The following is a 19,714-nucleotide window of genomic DNA, read 5'->3' on the forward strand; positions in this document are numbered from 1 at the left end:
TTCGAGGGAAACGAGGATATAGAAGAGGTCTGGGAGGTAATAATACGTAAACCAAATATATATTAATGTATTAGTAGAATACTTGAAAGTCGTTTATTATCATACATTTTATAAGGTACAACGTCGGGAAAATGCTCTGTATATTCACGCAATCTCTTCTTTCACCAGATCAGATTCAGTTGAGGACTGGGAAGTCCTTGTTGGTGATGAAGCATCCGAAAACCGCACCTCCGGTCTCGCAGGTGTCCTTTCCCTCTGTAAAGTCGCGAGTAAAGCAGAGTTGAGTGTACAGACAATCGTATAGTGTAAGAGGAATTAATATCGAAAATTCTGGGGAGAGAGAAAAAAAGACTCACTGAGATCTTTGCATTTGTCGATAACCTCGTTAGCCTTGGCTACGTCGACGTTGGTGGTGGCTGCCTTGGCGCGAGCTGACTCTACGTCGATGCTGCCGTCGGGGCGCATCTAATCGGAAACATTAATTACTTTTTTTAAACAATGTGTGCTGATGTTTTGTAAACTTTAGTAAGCTGTGTAGACTGTATTAGCCAGTCTACAGCTTTTGATTCATTTATGAAACTTATATTTGACATAGTTTTAAGTTTTGTTCGCGTAATTTTCGTATTCGACTCTTAAAGTTGCAAATCATTAGATATTATTGTTTGTGGAAGCTAAAGAAGATATGTATATCGTACAGCAATTATAAATTTGATTATATTTATCACATTTTTTTTTGTTGCTAATTCGTATTATCAAATGTTCTGGAAGCTTGTAAAGTGATACTACTGTAATATCAAAATTATGTCACCACAGCAATATGATGGATTAAATGCCGAGTTGTAGAGTTCTATGTTATTGAAAATTCGATTTGTGTAAATTGACGCGAGCTGGATCATCAAATTTAGGGAACATTAATAGCATGAAATAATATTATGGTGGATTTTTACGCAAACATAGAGTCATGGATGATTCACGCAAATTTCCAACCGCAAAAATTGATACTAATGAATCATCGTTCGTCAAAAAATCGTGTATATAAAAAAAAGTACCCTGAAAGGTACTTACGATGCCAATTTTCTTCAGCATGCAAGCGGAGAAGCAGTCGAGCTTTTCATCGCGGTTGATCGGCCCTCCTTTGATAATGCTGTCGATGACGGCTAAAAGATGATCATAATTTTAAAAATTATAGTTAGGGATGGTTATAAAGATAACAATATCATAAAGATTCGGATAGCATACCTTTATCAGCGCTAGTTTCAGTTATGCAAGATTCCTTGTACTCCCTCAATTTGGCTTTTTGGTCATCCTTCAAGGTTGACTATAAACGTGAATATTTTAAAATGATTTTACCTTATTCTGTTTAGATATTCAGTGCAAACTTGAAATAAAGGAGAAATGAACAAAATTCTAGTAGGTACGTTAAAGTCGACATTATCCGAACCACCTCATCCACGAGACTCACCGCATAAGCGCCAACGATGCAAAGAGTCAGGACAATAGCGAAGGTCTTCATGTTGAAATTCAAAAACACCGGTGCAGATCCTTAGGAATGGACTATTGTAGCTTACGATCGTTTCGCAAACACTGAGCGACTCTGATCCGACGACGTCTCCTTTTTATACGACCGGATTAGCGGCTAGTGCACACATATACGATGGTCAGTCGGTCGGTCGACTATGTACGCGCGCATCTATACACGTACAATATAAAAGCGCTCTCGCCTCGCTCTGCTGATTATCGATCGTCATTGACACATTATCCAGTCACAATAAATCGTGCAAACTTTGCCGAGAAGCGCGTATGCATCGATTTACCGAAAGCTCGACTTACGCACATGACGCCGTGAGGTTATAATTCCCGGTGTAAACACCTGCGATTTCGATCGCAGCCTTCGCTGTTGCTATGTGTATATAAATATGCTCGTGCTGGATCTGAAAAAACAATGCATTTGCAGAAGGGTAATGCGGGAGAGTGGTAATGAAGCTAACGGGACCAAAAAACATCCTGGAAGTGTGCAAAGAGTCTTCATGTACAAATTGGATCAAGAAAACAACGTATTATGTCTATTTTCTGCAACGCATTGTACCTATACTTGTTTTTTCTCCTCGATTCCAGCCATACGGAGTATAGTTATTAAAATCTCGTCAGTAACGAATCCGTCTGGAAAAAGTTGCAGGTCCATTACTGTTATTGCGTTTCAGTGAATCAGCAATAATAATTTCCAAGATTCACTCGCGTATACCTTGCTCTGATAGTATCTTAATTTTATGTAACGTGAGCAAAAAAATGTGTATGTAGATGATACATTGTAATAAGGATAATTAGCCATAAGAACCGGTATTAAGTCATAAGCGCACCTGTCGATTCCGTAAAAAACTTATTAGATAGAACGTTCTAACCGCGATTGTTTACCCGATATGCGCTGTATGAGTAGACGGGTGTAAGAAAAGAATATTTACTTCCTCTCTGAACCGATTCAAGGAGCTTCAATTGCGTTGTATCAATGTTTTTAACGCGTGCCTTGTTCTCGTGCTGTGCATAGGGAATGATCGACACGGGGATAAGGTAACAAAGAAAAAGAATTTCCATTGCAGATATTAAATTTTTATGCAATTTATTCAGAATACATGAATGTAATAAATAAGGGATTAATAAATAATGCTGCGCTGATCAGTTCTTATAATGTGTACTATAGGCTTCCTTCGGAGAAAAATTTTGACAAATTCAGAGATTCATTCTCTGCATCCACCACTTTTGCATAATCGAAAAAGCAGTCGAAAAGTTTGCAAGGGTCGTCTAAAACTGAAAGGAATATTGAAGGTGAATAATCTTTCATGCATAAAATTCGATTTATTCAATTGTCTCTTACGATGTTTGCAAACGTCGAGAGCTTTGTATACTTCCTCTTTCAGTCTCGCATTTCTCACGTGTGCTAACTCTTTCTTGATCTCATCCTCAATTACGTACTGAATTAAAAAGTGATCAATAAAAAATTACTGATTATCTTTTATTTAAGAGTGAGTATTAATTTTTTATATGTATAATTATCTACATACAAATTTAAGTTTCCGAAGAGCGCAAAAAGAAAGGCAAAGGGTTTTATTGTAGTCTTCCTGACTGCCAAAAAGGTGTAGTTTAAACTCTAAGAGAAAAAAAAAACAACAAGAAAATGTCAATACTGATTCACAAAAACAACTGTGTTTTGTAAATGCTCGCACGTATACCTCTATCAAAACCGAGCATAGTTCCGCATGACTGCATAGCTTCGGTGAATTCCGTTAGATTAATTTTTTTAGGATTTAATTCTTTTCTTATCTAAAAATAACAAAAATATGCAGTTTTTAAAAGAAATAATACATTTTGGATCTTGGATTGAATTCACGCTCAACGAATTTTTTTATATTTTTCAGAAATAGAATGCGTTTTATCAGTATCGAATCAGTATTATAAATCTGACGTGGCAATGGAAATACCTACTTTTTAAGTATTACCCTGATAGAAACGGTATCCAAATTATTTGGAAGTTCTGAGGTTGTCAATCTCAGAACTTGGTAGTTTTCTTTGTCAGTTTTTATTACAAGATGTAACGCTTTTTATCCTAGTTCTTTGGCAGTTTTTAGATTGAGTATTCTTAACTATTTTCTGCCGAAGATAGTTGGTGAAATAATACGACACAGGTGCACGTGGTTAATGGCGATTCGAGGTTAGAATGGGAAAATCATTACTAGCAGGCTTGTATTCGAGTTTTTTTTTAATGAAACTATATGGAATAATGATTTGCATGCGAAAAAACATCCGAAAAATTTCGAGCAACCGGGGACTCGAACCCGAGCCTTGCACTAGGTAACATAGTCGCGCGCCTTAGCCAACCGAGCCAAGTAAACGTTGTCATTTGACCAACTATCTTGGGCATTACTTTTCAAAAACAGCTCGATCTAAGAACTGCCAAAGAAGTAGGATAAAAAGCGTTACATCTTGTAACAAGAACTGACAAAGAAAACTACCAAGTTCTTAGCTTTTTCACCATTTTAAATCGGCCAATTTCTACCAGAGTTATATGTTAAAATAATTCAATAAAAAACCACGATGAATCAGACACTATCATGTACCACTTGATATAACAACGAATACAGAAGTAATTGATCAATTAGTGTAAATAAAAAATAGAATACGGTCTTGATTACTTTATACAATCAAAAGCATTACCCCTTGAATCATAACAAAGCAGAATGTGGAAATGATAAATACTATTTTCTTCATGATGAAAGTCAATATCAAAAACTTGTTTCACGTAACTCGTCTTGCGATGTAACTGAATTCCTTTCTATGGTATTTCGAGCTTTTATACTATAAGAATTATCAGTATGCAGGAAAAAAAATCGACGTTCCCCCTGAGAGAAAGCAAACAACGCCCGCATTTCTTATTTTTTCATCGCGTTGAAACGGGACATTTTTCGCATTTCCGCGTTTTTGTAGACAATTTGTTGTTAGGGGGCTTTGACATTTGCACTTGAATTATTATAGGCTTAAAAATAAAAACATATAAATAACAATTCACAGAAGTACTTTACAACGATTAGATACAGTAAAATAAAGTTATCCAATCCATTAATCACTCGATGCATGTTTGTGTACAAAGTTATTAAAATTATCAGATCAAAGAAAAACGAAAACTATGTTTTTACTTTAATTCGTGTTACTTTATTCTCGTATATAAAATTAGTATAAATTATATCAAACATAATTATCAATTGCTAGTTTAATTCGCCCGAATAAAATCTGGTCGATTGAACAGCGGCTTCAATTCTTTCTTGGAATCCGACGTCGAGCTACCCCAATGATTTTTCAATTCGCTGAACATACACTGAACCAACTTGCAACCGACTCGTCCTAAGAATTGGAAAAAATACTCAAAATAAAAGTATCCAGATTTTTTTATTGATGATTAAATTCATGCTGAAAATGTTTGGCTCACCCTCACTGCATGCATTGTAAACCGCAAAGAAAATATCCCTTTCCCTAGAGTCATCTTCCCCGAAATACGAGTCTGCTTTTTCGGTATCAATCGTCCCATTCGGTCTCATCTGCGAATTTAGAGTTGTGTTGTTACAGAAGCCAATTTACTATTTCATATTTATCTTCATAAGAATATACAGTGAATCTAAATTCTCGCAATTCGAAAATTCAATGGTTTATCTAAAAACTCACAATTCCATAATCTTTGTAGATGCAAGCAGCAACGCAATATATTTGTTCATCGGTTAGTGCCGTTACTGCCTCTGACCCATCCGAGCCATCATTGTAAACTTGATCTGAGGATGTAAATTTACAGTTAAATAAACTTAATGATCAAGAACATCAATAATAATAGTTACTTTTGATCATAATATATAGGCTTTACAATAATACCTGGATTAATTCCGTACTCCAAGAGACATGCGTCATTTACTTCTACCCCAGATTCGTTCTTATCTATGATGCCCTATGTTACGATGAAGAATTTAAGGAAATGTTATTAATTTATTCAGAATTCAATTATATACGTAATATGTTGAATATATATATACTTGTATTCAAATGATAATTAAGGCATAAAATAAATCTCACCCGTGCCAAAGCTCCCGCAAGGCAGAAAGCCAAAATAATTATTGCGGCATTCATGATGAAGAGAAACAAGATGCTCTGCAGCGGTGTTTTAGTCGGAAAATAAACTACTTACGCTTTTAACCTTTTTATAATGTGAAAATTATCAGTTATTGCGTAAAAACGCCCGCATTTTTGTTCTCTTATTGTGATAGTTTTATATTTTCTCTCATTCTTTTATAATTACGACCAAGTGTATTGTTATGTAAGTTACTTTTACTGCCAGAATCAGACACTGTTTATTAATAATGCAACTTTGAATGTACTTATATTTTTCAAAAATTCTAGATATTATAAATGTATTAATAAGATAAGTCAGACGTCTAGAAAGAACGATTAGCTGGAATAAGTCAATCGCGTTGATTAACTTGTAACTACTTATCATTATCCATTTCTGTATTCATCATATTCTGCTGCCTATGGAAGTCAATTAGTAGTACTAAGTATAATGTCAATATATTGAGGATAGAATTTTGATATATTGAAGGTACACTAAAATTCAAAAGTTTTATAATAAGAGGTTTAATGCGAACGATTAAATAGTAAATGAATAAAATTATATTATAATTACGTGAGCTATAAAATATTATAAATATGGCAGTCGATTGTTTTAATTTTTTTATGATACGTTGTATGTTATAAAATTATCAGTCAATTTATAGATCTAGATAAATGTGATTAATTTTATTCAGTTTCGATGTTCTTGATAGCAGCCTGCAAGTTTGCAAATATCATTCCCAGCTAAAATTAAATAAGAAGTGTTAATTACTAAAAGTTAATTTATATAAAAATAATGATTAGAATTTCATATTATTACCCCGTTGTTTGCACATGCTGACAATATTATCTAATTTCCGTTTGCTTTCTACTCTTTTTTCCGATCTGTATGCGTCGGAAAGTATTAAATCCAAATTGAATGATCCATCTTTCTTCATCTGCACAGTTATTCATATTTTTTTTACTCTTAGTTAAAATAACATAATCGAGACATGATTTATGTTGTACTCACGTATCCTATTGTTTTAAACATACAAGCAAAGTAGCAGTTCTTCTGATCTTCAGTGGGGTTATTAGGACCTAGTTTCATATAAAACTATACATTTCGCTGTGAAAATTTTAAGAATTGCGTTTTGGCTTAGACAATAAATACCTGGATCAAGTCCATATTCAACAAGACACGTGGTCATATCATCGTCTCTGCTATCAACGTTAGTCGTCGTTTCCTATAATATAAAAACCATCATGCAACTGAGCCTGTCAAACCAAGTTTTGTAAACATATGTAAAGTAAAGTTGTTGACAAAATAAATGAAAACAATCTTAAAATTTAATTATTGAGCCATAGAAAAAATTATTCACTGCTAACAGGACATACCGCAAGAATTCCTACGAGAATGAAAAAGAAAACAATGACAGTTTTCATGGCGAATGAAAGAAGATGACGAAGATGCCGCGTTTATCAGTCAATGTACGTAACCGCACTGAAGCGCTGCAGACTGAACACGTTATGAGATAGTAAGCTGACCCTTTACGTGCTGCAGATTGATGGTGACTGTAAATTAGAGCACTTGGATTAAGCCATGCCCTAGATTATAAGTGTTTGCACAGACAATAATTTGAAGGTAGGCCACGAATTCATTAAATTCAATAAGGCATTTTCTTTTAAAAAATAAAAATATAAGAAATATATATTCAACATTTATTTAATACACATTTTATACACACGTCGTAGGTGACTTATCAAATCGCAGTTCTAACGAAAATTGTATATTATGTTATCATTAATATTAATATTATGTAAATATTTATGTACAATGGACAGAAAAGTGTTTAATCAAGTCATAATAGCTTTAGACAAGTCGTCGCCCAAGTATATTGACGAATGATTAATCAACAGATATGGAAGAAACAGCATATAGATTATACATTACAAATCCTTTAAGTTCAAGCAGTTAAAAAATTTGCAGTCGTCTTTTCCAACTATACAACGGATTACATGAAATACAAAACAGCTAATTATTAATTTGATAAAAATATATATATATATTTGATGACGATTTGAACCTTAAAACAAAGATTACCTTCAGCCCTGCATTCGGCAACAATTTTTGTATACCTCTTTCTCTCTGCCTCGGATTCTTCTGGCGTCTCACCTTCACAGAGCAGATCGATATCCAAAGATCCATCTGGTCTTAACTGCAAATTCAATATTAATTTAATTCATGATCAATACATTGATAACCATAGTTCAGAGTAATTCGAACTCATTTTTTCTCGGTATTTTTGAATCAACTTAATGTCATCATAAAAAAGTTGCGTACATAATTTTATGTTTATGTTAGTAGCAGATTTTTATTTGTTTCGTCTCTGCGAACAATAATTTTTACAATGTGGTAACTGATGCATGGACCGTCGTTATGAATTCTGTGACGCACTTTCAACGTTCATAGGGAGCATATAAGTACTCACCCAGTTGAAACCCCTATAGACACAAGCAGTGACGCATCCCTTTTTTTCCTCACTTAGTTTGGAATATAAATCATCATTCCTGTCGATATCTAGTTCAAGGACCGCTTGAAAATATAAGAAAAATACATGCATGCATATTTATTATTGATTGAAGGAGTAATAGTGATTACGAGTAATATAATTAGAATCTTGATTACCAGGATCAATGTGATAGTCTGTTAGACATTGTCTTACATTTACTTTCACTCTAGACGAACCATTTTTTAATTCCGTTATGGAATTCTGCAAATAATAACGTAAAGTTTAGTTTTCGTGCACAAAGTGATTATATATTTCGTATTAGACAATTAAAAATTACCCCAAAAACATTGACAAAGCATAAAGCTAGTACTACGGCGGGTGAAGTTTTCATGATTCAAAGTCTGCGCGCTTGACCCGTTGAAGCTTTTATTTAACACTAAATTGTGCTCCAGTCCCAACCGCTTTATATAGTACAGATTATTGCCGTTTAAAGATCACATGTAGAGATCTGTATTACCGTACCTTTAGGCTCATTTGCAGCATACCTATAGCTGAAGTTACAAATCATTATACCAATTCATTTCATTTTTTAACAATCGTATAATGAAATAATTTTTACATTATTACTCTACGTGTAACGTAATAAACATAGAATTATTGCGTAGCCCTGGTGGTCAATAAAAATATACTTTTTATAAAACATCATTTGATATTGTAAATTATTAGATTGAATTAAAAAATGCATTTATATTGCAACACGAATCGAAAACCCAAATTAACTACAATAGATCATCTTTCTTTGTAACTCACATAAATTACAGCAATTTTTTCTAATTATACTTTTATGCTTCAATGAAATTAATAAAGCGGCGAAATGTAAGCGTTTATCATGCCACGATAATCTTAGCTATATAAAGACGCCTGTGGACCGAAGTTCAGTTCAGTATTTAGCCGAATCTTTGACGAGTCGTGCACACAATCTACGAACCATGAAAACTTTGTTCTTTGTCGTTCTTGGCCTTGTCGCCGTATCTGCAGCCGTTCCGGTAAGAATGTTGATCGAAAATTCTAGACTTTTGATATATCAGATCATTGCCTCGAACTAAATTTTCCATTATTTAATTTTGTACGTTTTAATATACAATTCTGTAAAGCCTAGTAATAAATTTATTAAACATTTGTAGGTAGAACACAGCTTTCCGCAGTTTGAAAATGGTACCCCTAAAATGAAAGAACAAGTCAACACGTGTTTAAGAAACTACAAAATCGATGCAGGTATAAGCATAATTTTATTTCATTTTTTTCAAACTATTTTTGAAACGTTTTTCTGTAAAAGTGAATTGACTCTGTTGGATTCTTATTCGAATGGTCTTAATTAAGTTTTTACTATGATTTTAATTTTATTTTCATGCAATTTTTACGCTTTTTATGACAAAACTTGAGTTTTAAAAAGCTTTCTTGTTTTGTAGCTGTTCTTGAACTAGGCGACGAAAAAAATTTTGAGAAGACTGATAAACTTACAAAACTAGAATGGGGATGTGTTCGAGCTTGCGTTTACAAAGGAGCTAACTTTGTAAGTTGTATACTACTTTGCAATTCAGGCAAAATTATTTTCGAAAGCTCAGTGTGGAAAGAAAAATTACGTTGTGTAAAATTTATCGAATGTATTAGATGAGAGCCGATGGATCTTTGGACATCGAAGTTTTGACCGACGGTGATGAACCCGAGGACAAGAAGAAATTCGAAAGTGTTGTGGGTATCTGCAGAGCTGAAGGTAAATATTACAAGTAAAGTATAGGAAATCAAGAATAATTGTGATAAACCTTAATAAATTTTATAATTTTTTATTATTTCAGCTGGAAAAGATGACTGCAAGTTCTTCCAGTGCATGGATGAGAAAGATGATTCATAGAATGTATCATACCTGTACTAAAATAAATTGAATTTTTACTTAATTTGTATGTTCGTCTTTTTTTACCTAGTTCCTACCCTGATTTTTTTTAACTGGCACATCTTCACAAAGAATAATAATTAACTCATTTACATTTTCTGTATTAACATTATTTTATTTTCCTACATCGACTACACAGACTAAAATAGACGGAATAAGTGACATGCGACGTAGCATCAAGTACCTTTAGTATCAAGGCAGTGGAAGAATTTACAAGCTTCAGTACCGACTAAAACAATACACAAATGGATGTTGTAAATACATGGAAAATATATGGAAAATTGAATTATACGTAGAGTATAGTTTATATTCTATTGTACCTTTATTCCTGCAATCGACAATATCCTTGATGAATTCAGCGGTATCTTCTGGATCCTCGTCCATAGTTAGGGCATCGATATCCAAGGATCCATCGTCCTTGAGCTAAATTTAAAAAATGTCAGGTTTAATTGTCTGCAAATAAATATCTGCCGCGACTTCCTTGTACTGCTCGCCGATGCATTTGCATCGATCTGAAATTTTGATTACCCAGTCGAATCCCTTGTAAACGCACGCGGTGACGCAGCCTCGCTGTTCGCCGCTAAGTTCGTCCATCATTAAGTGGACGTCTTCTGTATTTATATCGAGCACCGCTGAAATTCAATGCAAATTTCGATTACTTACAAACTATATGATATCGTTTCTAAATATCAACAGTTATACCTGGATCGATATTGTAACCAGTTAAACATTCGGTTACGGTTTGATTCATTCTTTTGGAAGAATCAATTTGAAAAGCAGCGGGACTCTAACAGAGAAAGTGTCAACGTTTACTTATTTTTCAGAAAAAATATTCGTAGGATTAGTTTGATAAATTAAGGGATTAAATTAAATAGTTACCGGCATTGCCGCAACCAAAAAACCGACTATAACGATCAATTCTTTCATGACTCGTCGCAGCGTAAGTTCTAACCGTTCGGAGTTTCCGGGAATACTAAATAAAATTACTGTTCTTGAATTTCTTATATGTTGGTAAGAGGAGATTCATAATCTCCTTAAAAATTATGGCCAGTTAATTTTGCTTATTTTATGGCTAATGTGGCAATAAATATTTTTATTATCATCACCACATCGTATAACTCTTTCACTTTTTCCACATTTTCACAAGGTCAGATGGAAGAGATTCAAACAGCTTTTCAAAATTATAAAACTTTAAAAGTGGCACATAGCTCTCTTAAACATTGGAGAAATATTTGCTACTTTTATTTGGTCTGGGGTTCGCAAAAAATACGATTGTCGATTAACAAACATTGCAACTTTCGGAATAAGAATGCATACCTATAAATAATAAAATCTGCTCACACTCTAAAATTAAATTTGAAATTTAGTCTAAGCCCGCACCTGGTGCCATCTCGCGCTAGTAGTTGGAAACTGCCTACCGTTGCTATATACTATATATATATATATATGTATATGTAATATCTATAGCGATCAAACGTATCGACCGAGTCATATTATTCGCTACTAGTTCTACTGTGTAGTGCACACTATACGTACGCTCAGGACATTCCTACGTACAGCAATCACGTATATATAGGTACCTATATGCGATCTGCTCTCACGGCCATATTCTCTATCGATTACTGAATGACAACCGCTCGGCACAAAGGCAGCCTCACTGCCTCAGCTCAGCCCCAGTCGCGCAGCTGCGTCGTCTGTGCGCGTGTGTACAAACAAACGCGCGATCGCAAAATCATCTGGTGAGCACAGGTACTTAGGCGTGCGTAGTGCATCGTCCGATTCTTATAAGTTAGTCGTTCTCGAGTCGCGAAAAGAGGAGAGAAGAGGCGGAAAACTGGCTGCTGCAGCGATGGCCGCGGACGTGCTAATAACCTGTCTACCCGACGAGGTTACCGAGCTCATTCTCGAGCATCCCCAGCTGAGCATGAGCGACGTCCTCAGCGTCGCCTTCAGCTGTAAACACCTGCACCGCGTCGTTCTCGCGAGCGGCAAACTCTGGCGAGCCAAGTTTTTCCAAAGGTGAGCATCTCTCTCTCTTTTCAATACTCATACACGGACCGTCTGTGCGACTATATTGAGGAATATCGAGTGTTACACGCGTGATGCTATGTCGCGCAACGCATCACTTAGTGCTTGGTCATGTCATAGCCGAGTGTAGGAAAAGCCCCGCTTATCTCATTATGCGCCCGCTTTCCTTATCGCTCGTTTCACGCGAGAAATGCCAAGCTCCGATCTAACCGCCTATAGTGTCAATCAATCCTTATCTCAAAGTGTAATAATTTTCAGATGGCCCTCACTGAAGGAGATCTACCTGGAGCAGCAGAGGCTCCACCAAGTGCAGAACTGGGTGCAGGAGGCTCAGGCCAACATCGGAAGCCGGAGGGCTGTGATGAACCAGCTGGGCTTGATGTCCGCCAAGTATTACAAGAAGCAGGAGCTTTCACCCTCGGAGTTCGAGGATTTCGATCCTATATTCCGTCCAGAGAGAGGAGCCCATCTCTTGGCCTATCACTTCATTGTTGACGAGCTGATAAAACTGATCGAGAGACCTGTGACGTGAGGACTTTTCTGCTCTTTGCATTGGGAGGGATGTCTCAACTGAACCTTGTGTTTTCATTTTAGGCAGAGCAATTTGACCAACAAATACTACGCGTACAAAGTCATTCGGTACATGAAGCAGAGTTATTTGACTGATGAGTGGAATAGGTTCATAGAGTTACCAGTGGAGAAGCAACTTCTAGAGAAGGGTGCTGTTCTTGTGGCACAGTGGAGTCAACCAGAGAGGCATGTCACTTACAGTTATGTGTGCGATATGCTGGACAAAATTGTTGAGCAGGCTAAGGAGGTTCTCAAAGAGAGATACCCTTCGCACTCCATATTTACTACTCCAGCAAAGCAGTTTGCCCACTGGAAGAATAATAACATCGATGATAATCAGTGGTCCACCGAAGAAACTAAGCAAGTCATGAGTGCATTGTGTGAAGTTATGTTCAATAGATTAGGCTTTCATGGGAACAGCGAAATGTATTATTCTTCTGAAAATTCGTTTATCGACAAAGTGAGTACAATGATGTTACTAAATGTGCATACTAAAAGTGTAGGAGGATGATATTTATCGCCAGTTTTAAACTTTCAGGTACTTGAACTAAAGCACGGTATTCCTATTACGTTAGCTATTGTCTTTGAAAGCATCTGTAGGAGAGTCGGCGTAAAATGTGAACCAATGAGTTTCCCATCTCATTTTCTGTTACGTTGGAAAGAAAAATAGTATGTCTATGTTATAAATTTACGATATTTTGATTTGTACAGATTTGCCACTACCTCTGTATCACTGAATAATTTTTCGTTTTCAGTACAGGTTTAGCGAATCCCGACGCAGTCGAAAATTTTTATATTGACGTTTTTAATGGCGGAAGGTTTTTGACGAGACAAAACTGCCCACGCATAGGTGGAGTGTCCAAATGTCCAATAGAAAGATATAACAATCTGAATGCAGCAACAGCTATAGAAGTAATTAATATTAATAATCACTAATAATCTAAAAAATAATCGAAGCCAGTTACTAACAGTCTGCCTTTGGTCTTAGGTTGTAGAGCGAATGGCTAACAATTTGGAAGTGGCAAGCAGACAACGTACTCATCTTAACGGAAGAGCTCCACGTTTGCGTTCTGCCCTTGAATTACTACATATGATTCGGCCACATGATACCGGTGCTATCTTACACTTGGCGCGGTTTTATATGTTATACCAAATGGATTTGTCGAAGTTAGTTAGCATATTAACTTACATAAGAATGGTAAGCCAAAATTAAAACATTTTATTGATTATATACGATCCAATAATTTGATTCCATTTTTGATACATCCTAGGACCCAGAACTTACGTCCAGAGGTCCAGCAAATCACATTTTACAACTTCTTCAAGATTACGAAAAACGCATGAACGATACAACTGAGGTAAGTATTTAGCATAATAAATATCAAAAAAGTAATGTCATCGATGATTAGCTCTAAATGTTGTACGTTCTTATAAATAGGAGGTCGTCGAAGTTAAAAGACGAACACCGGACGTAAAATTTGCGATCGGAATGATAATGAGCCATGAAAGGTACGGGTACTTGTGCGTTATAACCGGGTGGGATCTGAAGTGTGAAGCAACGCCAGAGTGGATCAATGAAATGGGCGTTGAAGAACTGAGTGGCGGTCGTAAACAACCATTCTACAATGTGTTTGCAGAAGACGGATCTTCCCGATATGCGGCACAAGGTATTACTATTCGTCGTTAAAATTTACTCTTTCTAGAAATACGCTTGATCTTAATAAATGGTTAACTTGCAGAAAATTTAGTTATGGCGGATAGTCCTGGCTGGGTCAATCATTATGAAGTAGGAAGATATTTTTGCCAATTTAAAGGAACTCATTATGTACCTAATGAAGAAAAGGCAAAGGAATATCCCGATGATGCTGAAGTACGAGAAAAACTACTTTCGAAATACTTTTGACATTAGTTTTGAGATTTGTAAATTTCTTTTTGTAACACAAGCACGATTTTTGCAGACTGCCGGGCAAACAAAATAGAAAAAATGAAAATGGTCAATAGCTCACATCAAATATACGTATATGTATGTGTGTGTGTGCTTGTATATGATCATGTACACATGTGTGTGTGTGTGTAAACGCAGAAATCAGTACATGCGTTACAAAAAATATGGTATGCACCAAGGACTAAGCGGACTTTTTGTCCTCGTGTGGTTGCAGTACTCGTCTGCGGCTCCTTAAGGGAATGTCGTCCCAAAAAACACTGTTTTCTATTACATAAAACTTTTTTAATATAGTTTGCAAATGAAAAACCGAGTCTGTAGCGCCGTAGTGTTAAGTTTAATGAATCGTTCTACCGAAAGAAAAATTCGATCGGACTTTCTGTTTTTCTAGAAGTTTGGAAATACAAAATACCCCGTGGCAGATTTGCGAAGCTTTTGGGACGACAGCCCCTTAAGGCCCTTGCCTTCGGCTCGAGCTAACTCGCCTTGACTCGTACTGCAAACTCCACACCCGGACTAAAAAAGCCCTCATTACGCCCTTGGTACATAATATACTATTACAAACATGTTGATGTATACAGTACGAAGTGCTTTCTTACTATAATGTGTACAAAGTATTTTATTTACGATATATTTAATAGTACATATTTTATTATTTTTGTGATTTAGAATGCCAAATTCTATATTCAATTGAACACTGAGAGAAATATTTCGCTGATCTAATCTTTTAACTTATATAGAATAATTTGTCAGTACTGGTGAAATAATTTAGTCAGTATAATATTAAACTAATTTAGTTGAAATCAGGAATTCAACTATCGTTTTTCTTGTGTCTTATATATGAACGTTATTCGCTAAAGGTGAAAAAAATCCAAACGTTTTTTGGACTTTAAAATTATAAGATTTTTTGTCAGTTGCTTATGGGATTATCATTATTACAATCTATATCAATTATATGCTTTTCGCATTCTGTTAATCAATACGATGTATGGTAGGTGCATTATTGGCAAAATTATTTCTCCCAGTGAACTTTCAAACGAGTATTATAGTATGAGGAACAGTTTTATTAAATTATGTACGCAAGCATTCATTCTAGATTTGATAATGAATCGAACTTTCTATAAGTATAGGCATAAATGTTAACTACTGTAATATACACTTTAAAAATTTTTGAAAGATGTAACCTGATATTATGTAAATACTTGCTAATTTTGAAGTTACATTTTTAAGCGCTTGCCTTTTATAATCGAATAAAAAAATATAAAACTTTGAGCAAAACGATTTTAACTCGCTCTATTTATTTTTATTGATTTCAAAAACGGGTTTGTGGTTTATTATGATTTTGTCGAAATCAGATATCAATTCCGAAACTTTATTTAATTAGACATACAATGTACACAAAATTTCGCTCAAAAATTAGATTATTAATAATAGTAAAACACAATACTGTATTATATTCGTTGTACATTATATTTCATAGTTGAAGTAAATTCCAAATAGGCAGTTCCCGAGCTTGCAGAAATTTTCCTCTGCTGCAAGTATAATAAAAAAATATCGTTGATGGGTGTTTTATTGCATGTTTTGAACAACATAAACATAATTGAAAGCATGAACGAGCATTCAATGTTTGAGCGTCAGTATATCTTACCTCTGCAAACTGCAATCGCATCTTCGAATGTGGTTTCGAATTTCGTTGTAGGATCTGGGTGTGGTGGATTGTTCTGAAGTACGCCTTCTTTGCTTATCTGTTTAAAACGAAATTAATTCAAGAGATAATATAAACATAATCATTTATTACTCGTATAAATGAATACGTACCATCCCTTGTTTTTGGAAAACGCACGCGACCAGGCAGCCCCTTTTATCTGCAGGTACTTTAGTAAGTTTTTTAAGATGTTGTTCCGTAACTTCGTCGATCCGAGACACACCTTTACATGAAAGACATACGTTAAAAAACACCAATTACTTATAAAAATGCTACGTCATTATAATTTACCAAAAATACTAAGGTCTAGTCCAGTTTGGTCGAGACAGGATTGTAGATCTTCTTGCCAGTGTGCATCACTGAGTTCTGGATTCTCTTGCTAATAGTGGAGTATTTTTATTGAAAATGTAACAATCGATTTTGTCATAACTGTACGTACCTGATGAGAAAACGCAATGATGCTACCGAAAATACTAAGTAAAAGTATCCTCATAATGTTATAATAGTGCACTATATGTTAACAAAACTGCTTATGATTTTCCACTGAACGTATTAGTGCTAATAGTGCTTTTTGTACGTCCACTCGCGTGACGCATGCGTTACTCAAAGGTCATAAATTTATTCAAAGTGATATTTAGAGGTGCTGCACGTGAAAAATGAGAAATCGCTGTGAGATTAATTTGCTCTTTCTACCGTGGATACAGGTGCACGAATTTAAAATGAAAATATGCACTTTGTTTATTAATCTATTTCATTCCTTGTTAAAAATGTTCTCAGTGAACAGGTATTTTTGTATTTATTTTAATGCAGTAGAATTGGTACTTATGGAATAATAAACGTAAGTAAGTAAAAATGTTTACTGCTTGAGCGCTATTTCTGAGAGGCAGCCGCCAAAGTGACAAAGATTGTCCTTGTGAACTGAAAAGTCAAGAAAATACAATTCTGTATGCGCAGCAATCAAATTTTGAAATTTTAATAATATAATACAATAATATAACACAATATTATATATCTCCGCAAGTCTGATCTAAATAATCGGATTGTAGTCCTTTACCCTCAGCTCCTGGTATGCGCAGAATCAATTTTCCGTCTTGGATTTTGAGCTGTACAGATCAAATCACAGACATTAATGAATTTTCACAGGAGTTAAAAATGTCAGTGAATTGAAAGTAGACACAGAAAATCCTTTCGTCAAAGTTAACAAATTGCCTATCGAAGTGAGGAACTGTGTAGCTGGTTGCATATTCCAGAGATCTGGTGTACGCATTCGACGAAATTTTTTAACACTCGAATCATTCAAAGTACGTTCTCAGTGTGATACATAAACTTCCATAGTAGAAGTAGATAATAATTTTTACCTATATGTTCGAGGGTAAGATTACTTTCAACGAGACAGCTTTCGATGATTTCACCATCCGGCAGGGGTATCATGGCCTGCGCCTGTGCGATATGCATTGAAAACAAATTACGAATTTGTCGAGCGTACCGTCAATCGAGTTAATTTAAAGAAGTAAGAAATATCTGCTGACAAACGACAAAGCTGCAGACAAGGACACTTAACAGGAACGACCTCATTGTAGATTTTTTTGTTAATAAGTTGTATTATACAAACGCGTCTAACAGTTTCAGCAATTTAGTTTACGATGATAACTGAATGAAACACCAAGTGATATGTATACAAATCGTTATCGAAAGTAAAACGTGATATGAGCGCACGCATACGTCAATTTGGGACGACGCTTATGCTCAACTTTTTTTTATTAATTACTGGTGAATGTCGATCATGTTATAAAAAGCTAAGGGTTTTAGCGAATTTAAAGTAAAGCCTACAATTTTATCACCTACATGTGTTGAAACGGTATATAAAGCGATGATACGATCTAATTTGTATGGCCAAGTAGTGTTCTTTATATACATTTAAAAAATATTAGTTCATCATCTCGAAACATCTAAAGTTGAAAACAAATTTGTTTGTCGTACAGGAATTATAAAGGACGATTGAAACATCGTAAAGACTGCAGAATTTGTGTGTAATTCTTGCGTGAACTATAATTTATTTACATTTGTATGATACAAAGTACGGGTTAGACAATCACATTTTTTAATTTTTGTTTTTATAAGTAATGCATGTTATGAATGAAGTTTTCGACTTTAGTGAAGGACGGATACGGCTTTAGTCTTCATGAGACAGGCCAAGACCTTTCCTCCGGTTTCGCAGCTATCCTTGCCGACTTCGGCTTTGCAGGTGTTGATGACTTGGTCGACCTTGTCCTTAGGCAGATCCTGAGGGACCTTGGCACGGGCGACTTCCTCGTTGACGGTTCCGTCAGCGTTCATCTAGAAGAGTCAGAGAAAACTCGTTAAAATACCGATACAAACATGCATCGTTCGAGTATTTGTTGCTAAAATGGTGTTGTACTTACGATGCCAACTTTCTTCAGCATGCAGGCGGAGAAGCAGTTGAGTTTCTCGTCGAAGGTGACTTGCTCTCCCTTCTTGACGCTTTCGATGACATCTAAAATTTGAAAGATTCAACATTGTAAATTATTATTGCCAGTTTGTTTTTTAGAAGCAAAGAAATTCGAGTTAACTGACCCTCGCTGACTCCAGTTTCAGTGATGCAGGCGTACTTGTATTCCTTCAACTTGGCCTTCTGCTCTTCCGTGAGTGCCTGAATTTTCGAGATAAATAAATTATTTCGTTCGAACACTATGTTAAATTTTCAAATCCTTATCGAATAAAAAGCTTTATACTCACAGCGATGGCACCGACGAAGCAGAAAGCGAAGATAACGGCGAAGGACTTCATGTTGATGGGGTAGCAGTGTTGCGGCTGTGCGAACTCGAAGGAGTGTCTGGATCAGTTCTAGTCGAGGACTGGATACAGCTCGTCGAAATCGCGGGCTTTATATACGCTCGAGATTCGCAGTTGACATGCCCCACGCACACCGGTACCAGCTGTTTTTCTCTATTTCTCCTGTTCGATGGATCCAAGTGACGAGGCAGGTTCGTCGCCGGCGGGTATCCACGAGCAGCCTGTATAATAGCGCAGGAGGGTGGGGAGATGCGCCGAAACGAAGCGGCCGAGGACGTCACAGGCTCATAGTAGGATTTCTTTTGCGATGGCTCATTAAGTATAATAGGATCATGGAAGTTTTTTTTTTGAGCAACATGCTAGAATTACATCGTTACGCGCTTTCTCGTAGATTTTCATTGAAATTTACGAGGATGTAGCTGTCAAACGTTATGATCATAAACAATGAGTGGAGAACATTTTTTTATCGAAGAATCTGATTTTCGCACGATTATAATAATAAATTTGACGATAAACAATCAAACGACAGTTACATTTTCAATAAAAACAGCTCGAGCTTGCAACGAGGAAAC

At 35.6% G+C, this 19,714-nt stretch overlaps 10 protein-coding genes across 15 annotated transcripts; 2 read left to right on the forward strand and 8 right to left on the reverse strand.

Moving 5' to 3' along the window:
• Positions 1-58: 58 nt before the first annotated feature.
• LOC100113683 (general odorant-binding protein 56d) lies at positions 59-2,360 on the reverse strand. The gene is made up of 6 exons (XM_001601132.6): positions 2,087-2,360; positions 1,463-1,931; positions 1,240-1,318; positions 1,066-1,157; positions 357-465; positions 59-255 (listed from the first exon to the last, which is right to left on the reverse strand). Exons 2-6 carry the CDS (start codon positions 1,511-1,513, stop codon positions 176-178), a joined length of 411 nt encoding a protein of 136 aa, XP_001601182.1. The 5' UTR covers positions 1,514-1,931; positions 2,087-2,360; the 3' UTR covers positions 59-175.
• Positions 2,361-2,588: 228 nt separating this feature from the next.
• Positions 2,589-4,605, reverse strand: LOC100116734. Of its 2 annotated transcripts, XM_008216750.3 has the most exons (5): positions 4,207-4,605; positions 3,225-3,315; positions 3,057-3,142; positions 2,870-2,966; positions 2,589-2,802 (listed from the first exon to the last, which is right to left on the reverse strand). In XM_008216750.3, the coding sequence occupies exons 1-5, from the start codon at positions 4,258-4,260 to the stop codon at positions 2,690-2,692; spliced, it is 441 nt and encodes a 146-aa protein (XP_008214972.2). In that variant the 5' UTR covers positions 4,261-4,605; the 3' UTR covers positions 2,589-2,689. The 2 variants fall into 2 exon arrangements, with proteins under 2 accessions (XP_008214972.2, XP_031786276.1); XM_031930416.1 differs by having other exon boundaries at positions 2,691-2,966.
• LOC100116616 lies at positions 2,915-10,087 on the forward strand. Of its 4 annotated transcripts, none has more exons than XM_032598853.1 (6): positions 6,684-6,924; positions 7,011-7,264; positions 9,317-9,407; positions 9,602-9,705; positions 9,804-9,906; positions 9,989-10,087. In XM_032598853.1, exons 3-6 carry the CDS (start codon positions 9,359-9,361, stop codon positions 10,042-10,044), a joined length of 312 nt encoding a protein of 103 aa, XP_032454744.1. In that variant the 5' UTR covers positions 6,684-6,924; positions 7,011-7,264; positions 9,317-9,358; the 3' UTR covers positions 10,045-10,087. The 4 variants fall into 4 exon arrangements, with proteins under 4 accessions (XP_031786278.1, XP_032454744.1, XP_016845254.1 ...); XM_016989765.2 differs by lacking the exon at positions 6,684-6,924 and having other exon boundaries at positions 7,085-7,110; positions 7,184-7,264; XM_031930418.2 differs by lacking the exons at positions 6,684-6,924; positions 7,011-7,264 and adding an exon at positions 2,915-3,017.
• On the reverse strand, positions 4,675-5,740 carry LOC100677898 (putative odorant binding protein 24). Its single transcript, XM_003428159.4, has 5 exons — positions 5,608-5,740; positions 5,410-5,482; positions 5,209-5,312; positions 4,976-5,084; positions 4,675-4,890 (listed from the first exon to the last, which is right to left on the reverse strand). Exons 1-5 carry the CDS (start codon positions 5,659-5,661, stop codon positions 4,760-4,762), a joined length of 471 nt encoding a protein of 156 aa, XP_003428207.1. The 5' UTR covers positions 5,662-5,740; the 3' UTR covers positions 4,675-4,759.
• Positions 5,864-7,151, reverse strand: LOC100678168 (putative odorant binding protein 23). Of its 2 annotated transcripts, XR_001729716.2 has the most exons (6): positions 7,018-7,151; positions 6,794-6,866; positions 6,653-6,720; positions 6,461-6,578; positions 6,215-6,384; positions 5,864-6,135 (listed from the first exon to the last, which is right to left on the reverse strand). XR_001729716.2 is itself a non-coding variant. In XM_003428161.5 (5 exons), the coding sequence occupies exons 1-5, from the start codon at positions 7,063-7,065 to the stop codon at positions 6,332-6,334; spliced, it is 360 nt and encodes a 119-aa protein (XP_003428209.1). In that variant the 5' UTR covers positions 7,066-7,151; the 3' UTR covers positions 6,146-6,331. The 2 variants fall into 2 exon arrangements, 1 of the variants encoding a protein (XP_003428209.1); XM_003428161.5 differs by lacking the exon at positions 5,864-6,135 and having other exon boundaries at positions 6,146-6,384.
• LOC107982174 lies at positions 7,328-8,652 on the reverse strand. The gene is made up of 5 exons (XM_016989764.2): positions 8,470-8,652; positions 8,309-8,393; positions 8,112-8,215; positions 7,724-7,838; positions 7,328-7,622 (listed from the first exon to the last, which is right to left on the reverse strand). Exons 1-5 carry the CDS (start codon positions 8,521-8,523, stop codon positions 7,570-7,572), a joined length of 411 nt encoding a protein of 136 aa, XP_016845253.1. The 5' UTR covers positions 8,524-8,652; the 3' UTR covers positions 7,328-7,569.
• Positions 10,088-10,177: 90 nt separating the features above from the next.
• Positions 10,178-11,637, reverse strand: LOC100680165 (putative odorant binding protein 20). Its single transcript, XM_016989754.3, has 6 exons — positions 11,620-11,637; positions 10,963-11,056; positions 10,786-10,870; positions 10,612-10,715; positions 10,404-10,506; positions 10,178-10,312 (listed from the first exon to the last, which is right to left on the reverse strand). The coding sequence occupies exons 2-6, from the start codon at positions 11,008-11,010 to the stop codon at positions 10,260-10,262; spliced, it is 393 nt and encodes a 130-aa protein (XP_016845243.1). The 5' UTR covers positions 11,011-11,056; positions 11,620-11,637; the 3' UTR covers positions 10,178-10,259.
• On the forward strand, positions 11,574-15,904 carry LOC100116552 (F-box only protein 21). Its single transcript, XM_001600969.6, has 9 exons — positions 11,574-12,102; positions 12,370-12,639; positions 12,706-13,141; positions 13,220-13,350; positions 13,437-13,593; positions 13,670-13,879; positions 13,953-14,039; positions 14,120-14,348; positions 14,421-15,904. Exons 1-9 carry the CDS (start codon positions 11,933-11,935, stop codon positions 14,582-14,584), a joined length of 1,854 nt encoding a protein of 617 aa, XP_001601019.1. The 5' UTR covers positions 11,574-11,932; the 3' UTR covers positions 14,585-15,904.
• Positions 15,905-15,949: 45 nt separating this feature from the next.
• Positions 15,950-17,547, reverse strand: OBP19 (venom protein O). The gene is made up of 6 exons (NM_001161559.1): positions 17,383-17,547; positions 16,768-17,246; positions 16,620-16,707; positions 16,442-16,551; positions 16,272-16,368; positions 15,950-16,155 (listed from the first exon to the last, which is right to left on the reverse strand). The coding sequence occupies exons 2-6, from the start codon at positions 16,819-16,821 to the stop codon at positions 16,091-16,093; spliced, it is 414 nt and encodes a 137-aa protein (NP_001155031.1). The 5' UTR covers positions 16,822-17,246; positions 17,383-17,547; the 3' UTR covers positions 15,950-16,090.
• An 804-nt stretch (positions 17,548-18,351) lies between these two features.
• LOC100113644 (general odorant-binding protein 56d) lies at positions 18,352-19,681 on the reverse strand. Its single transcript, XM_001601018.6, has 4 exons — positions 19,086-19,681; positions 18,924-18,999; positions 18,752-18,843; positions 18,352-18,665 (listed from the first exon to the last, which is right to left on the reverse strand). The coding sequence occupies exons 1-4, from the start codon at positions 19,134-19,136 to the stop codon at positions 18,480-18,482; spliced, it is 405 nt and encodes a 134-aa protein (XP_001601068.1). The 5' UTR covers positions 19,137-19,681; the 3' UTR covers positions 18,352-18,479.
• Positions 19,682-19,714: the final 33 nt, after the last annotated feature.

The sequence above is a fragment of the Nasonia vitripennis genome, chromosome 4 (assembly GCF_009193385.2).
Source record: "Nasonia vitripennis strain AsymCx chromosome 4, Nvit_psr_1.1, whole genome shotgun sequence".
Taxonomy (NCBI): domain Eukaryota; kingdom Metazoa; phylum Arthropoda; class Insecta; order Hymenoptera; family Pteromalidae; genus Nasonia; species Nasonia vitripennis.

Coding starts and splice junctions, on each gene's coding strand:
- LOC100680165 (XM_016989754.3), bottom strand. CDS start 11,010: ATGAAAGAATTGATCGTTATAGTCGGTTTTTTGGTTGCGGCAATGCCG. Junction 10,716..10,785: donor TGGTTACAATATCGATCCAG/GTATAACTGTTG, acceptor ATTGAATTTCAG/CGGTGCTCGATATAAATACA. Junction 10,313..10,403: donor TGTCGATTGCAGGAATAAAG/GTACAATAGAAT, acceptor GTATTGTTTTAG/TCGGTACTGAAGCTTGTAAA.
- LOC100116552 (XM_001600969.6), top strand. CDS start 11,933: ATGGCCGCGGACGTGCTAATAACCTGTCTACCCGACGAGGTTACCGAG. Junction 12,640..12,705: donor CTGATCGAGAGACCTGTGAC/GTGAGGACTTTT, acceptor TTTTCATTTTAG/GCAGAGCAATTTGACCAACA. Junction 13,594..13,669: donor ATGCAGCAACAGCTATAGAA/GTAATTAATATT, acceptor CTTTGGTCTTAG/GTTGTAGAGCGAATGGCTAA.
- LOC100678168 (XM_003428161.5), bottom strand. CDS start 7,065: ATGAAAACTGTCATTGTTTTCTTTTTCATTCTCGTAGGAATTCTTGCG. Junction 6,867..7,017: donor TTCTCGTAGGAATTCTTGCG/GTATGTCCTGTT, acceptor TTTATATTATAG/GAAACGACGACTAACGTTGA. Junction 6,579..6,652: donor TGTTTAAAACAATAGGATAC/GTGAGTACAACA, acceptor ATAACTGTGCAG/ATGAAGAAAGATGGATCATT.
- LOC100116734 (XM_031930416.1), bottom strand. CDS start 4,260: ATGAAGAAAATAGTATTTATCATTTCCACATTCTGCTTTGTTATGATT. Junction 3,316..4,206: donor GCTTTGTTATGATTCAAGGG/GTAATGCTTTTG, acceptor TGTTATTTTTAG/ATAAGAAAAGAATTAAATCC. Junction 2,967..3,056: donor CTCTTCGGAAACTTAAATTT/GTATGTAGATAA, acceptor TTTTTAATTCAG/TACGTAATTGAGGATGAGAT.
- LOC100113644 (XM_001601018.6), bottom strand. CDS start 19,136: ATGAAGTCCTTCGCCGTTATCTTCGCTTTCTGCTTCGTCGGTGCCATC. Junction 19,000..19,085: donor GCTTCGTCGGTGCCATCGCT/GTGAGTATAAAG, acceptor TCGAAAATTCAG/GCACTCACGGAAGAGCAGAA. Junction 18,666..18,751: donor TGCTGAAGAAAGTTGGCATC/GTAAGTACAACA, acceptor TGACTCTTCTAG/ATGAACGCTGACGGAACCGT.
- LOC100116616 (XM_001601069.4), top strand. CDS start 9,122: ATGAAAACTTTGTTCTTTGTCGTTCTTGGCCTTGTCGCCGTATCTGCA. Junction 9,179..9,316: donor CCGTATCTGCAGCCGTTCCG/GTAAGAATGTTG, acceptor AAACATTTGTAG/GTAGAACACAGCTTTCCGCA. Junction 9,408..9,601: donor AAACTACAAAATCGATGCAG/GTATAAGCATAA, acceptor CTTGTTTTGTAG/CTGTTCTTGAACTAGGCGAC.
- LOC107982174 (XM_016989764.2), bottom strand. CDS start 8,523: ATGAAAACTTCACCCGCCGTAGTACTAGCTTTATGCTTTGTCAATGTT. Junction 8,394..8,469: donor GCTTTGTCAATGTTTTTGGG/GTAATTTTTAAT, acceptor TATTATTTGCAG/AATTCCATAACGGAATTAAA. Junction 7,623..7,723: donor TGCCGAATGCAGGGCTGAAG/GTAATCTTTGTT, acceptor TCCGTTGTATAG/TTGGAAAAGACGACTGCAAA.
- LOC100677898 (XM_003428159.4), bottom strand. CDS start 5,661: ATGAATGCCGCAATAATTATTTTGGCTTTCTGCCTTGCGGGAGCTTTG. Junction 5,483..5,607: donor TTGCGGGAGCTTTGGCACGG/GTGAGATTTATT, acceptor ATCGTAACATAG/GGCATCATAGATAAGAACGA. Junction 5,085..5,208: donor TCTACAAAGATTATGGAATT/GTGAGTTTTTAG, acceptor CTAAATTCGCAG/ATGAGACCGAATGGGACGAT.
- LOC100113683 (XM_001601132.6), bottom strand. CDS start 1,513: ATGAAGACCTTCGCTATTGTCCTGACTCTTTGCATCGTTGGCGCTTAT. Junction 1,158..1,239: donor TGAAACTAGCGCTGATAAAG/GTATGCTATCCG, acceptor ATCATCTTTTAG/CCGTCATCGACAGCATTATC. Junction 256..356: donor CGACAAATGCAAAGATCTCA/GTGAGTCTTTTT, acceptor GCGACTTTACAG/AGGGAAAGGACACCTGCGAG.
- OBP19 (NM_001161559.1), bottom strand. CDS start 16,821: ATGAGGATACTTTTACTTAGTATTTTCGGTAGCATCATTGCGTTTTCT. Junction 16,552..16,619: donor ACTAGACCTTAGTATTTTTG/GTAAATTATAAT, acceptor TTTCATGTAAAG/GTGTGTCTCGGATCGACGAA. Junction 16,156..16,271: donor TGCGATTGCAGTTTGCAGAG/GTAAGATATACT, acceptor TTATACTTGCAG/CAGAGGAAAATTTCTGCAAG.